General features: G+C 42.8%; 1 protein-coding gene across 1 annotated transcript; it reads right to left on the bottom strand.

Moving 5' to 3' along the window:
* Positions 1-535: 535 nt before the first annotated feature.
* On the bottom strand, positions 536-1,279 carry LOC128250680 (tigger transposable element-derived protein 1-like). Its single transcript, XM_052976285.1, has one exon. The coding sequence runs from the start codon at positions 1,277-1,279 to the stop codon at positions 536-538; it is 744 nt and encodes a 247-aa protein (XP_052832245.1).
* Positions 1,280-2,293: the final 1,014 nt, after the last annotated feature.

Raw genomic sequence — 2,293 nt, 5'->3', positions numbered from 1 at the left:
ACCCTAACGAAGACACTTTCGGATACGCAATCAGACCACAGTTTCCTCCATGCAGAATTCAGCGTTCTCCTCGTTACACCTTGCCAGGCTATATCGATGATTTCGATGATTTTCAGGCAGTTTACAATGTTATGGTGCTCCTTCCAAAATTCACGAAGGGTTAAATTTGTTTTTTCAGGGACTTCAAAGCATCGACGAAACAGGTGTTTGGTGTACAATTTCTTAAAATTAGAAATCACCTGTTGGTCCATGGGCTGCAAGATAGGGATGGTGTTGCGTGAAAGGTGCAAAACTTATATAAATTTAAATTCATCTAGGATATCATCTTCGAGGTTATGAGGGTGAGCAGAAGCATTGTTGAGGATGAGGAGGGCCTTGAGAGGAAGATTGTTTTCCAAAAAGTACTTTTTCACTGCTGGTCTGAAGATAAGGTTGACCCACTCGGAGAAGAATTGTCTAAGGACCCAAGCTTTAACATTTGCACTCCACCTAACCTGCAGCTTCTCCTTCACACGATTTTGAGTGACTTGAACGCTCATGGGTTTTCGGAATGGTAGACAAAGAGGGGTTTAACATTCAAGTCTCCACTGGCATTGGCATAAAGGGTGAGAGTTAGCCTATCTTTAGGCTGGTGGCCTGGCATTTTATTCTCTGCAGTTATGTCAGATCTTCTGGGCATCTTTTTCCAAAACAGGCCAGTTTCATCACAGCTGGATACCCGTTGTGCGATGTACTCCTCAGTTGCGATGAGGTGACGGAATTCACGCACGAAATTTTCAGCTGCCTTCCTGTCAGAACTCGCTGCTTCTCCATACCTAACGACACTATGAACACCAGTCCTCTTCTTGAAATAATCAAACCAGCCGCGACTGATCTTAAATGCGTCTCCTAATGTCTCCTCCATCGATGTTCCAGGGTTCTGATTCAGGAGAGCCCCAGACAGCGGTCGCGCTTTCTCGCAGATGATGGTCTCCGTAATCGTCTCCCCTGCGAGTTGCTTCTCGTTGAACCACAGGAGAAGCAATTTTTCCATCCTTTCGTGGACAGATGTGTGTTGCTTAGAGAACCTGGAGACACCCTTTGCTGTTGTAATGGCCTTGATCTCGTCCTTTTTCTTCAGGATAGCACAGATCGTCGACGTGCTTCGGTCGTATTTACGTGCTATGTCCACTACACGCACTCTTCTCTCGTGTTTATCAATGATTTCCTTCTTCAATTCTATCGTAATCAGCTTTTCCTTCTCAGCACGATCCTTTGCACTAACCTTCTTAGGATCCATGGCTAACACAACTAATTATTACGAAATAATAGCAAAAAATGCACAAAACTAAACAAAATCATCGGGAAAAACACAATAGGGATGCTGCCACAGCGAGATAAACACGAGATTGAGCGAGCGGAGACTGCGCTTGTTGGGAGAGCGTATGCGAGCTCAGCACTATCGGTCGCTTGTATGAAACTCGCTCGTATTGCGGATTTCCTCTCGTACTGCGGATTTCTGCTCATACTTCAAGAGAAAAATTCGCACGAGTCTCGGTTCGTACAGCAAATTACTCGTACAAGGGTGCATTCGTATTGCGAGGTTCTACTGTATATAGGCATCTATCTATCTATCTATCTATCTATCTATCTATCTATCTATCTTTTTTTTCCCTACCTTCCCCCTCCCAAAAAGAAAAGCTCTACATTGTATTTGTCCCATCTTCGTTGAGCCCTGTGTGGCTAATAAAAGAAATGTATGTAGTTAGCTACCTAGCTATTTATCTGTCTATATTTGTTGTCTCTGTATATGTCAACACACACACACACACACACACACACACACACACACACACACACACACGCACACACACACACACATATGTATATCATATATATGTGTACATACCCAGATATATATTGTCACGTAGGAGTTAAATACATGCCTTATGATAAGCGCACATAAATGTATACATGAATGCATATATACATATCTATGTATATTCTATAAATGTATGTATTTATGTATGTATGTATGTATGTGTGTGTGTGTGTGTATGCGAGTGTATGTGCGTGTGTGTCTGCGTGTGTGTCTGATTCAACCTTGTCACAGTTAGCGTAAGGTGGCAATGAGATATAAATATGGCACATGAATTAAAGAATATTAAGGCACGCAGTTGGGATTGCTAAGAGACAGAGTGAATCACCAAATTAAGCACACGCACACATATACGCAAGAAGAGAGAGCGAGAAAGAAAGAGAGAGAGAGAGAGAGAGAGAGAGAGAGAGAGAGAGAGAGAGAGAGAGAGAGAGA

The sequence above is a fragment of the Octopus bimaculoides genome, chromosome 24 (assembly GCF_001194135.2).
Source record: "Octopus bimaculoides isolate UCB-OBI-ISO-001 chromosome 24, ASM119413v2, whole genome shotgun sequence".
NCBI classification, from domain to species: Eukaryota; Metazoa; Mollusca; class Cephalopoda; order Octopoda; family Octopodidae; genus Octopus; species Octopus bimaculoides.
The sequence above is the reverse complement of the archived record's forward strand: the minus strand, read 5'-3'. Positions and strand labels throughout refer to the sequence as shown.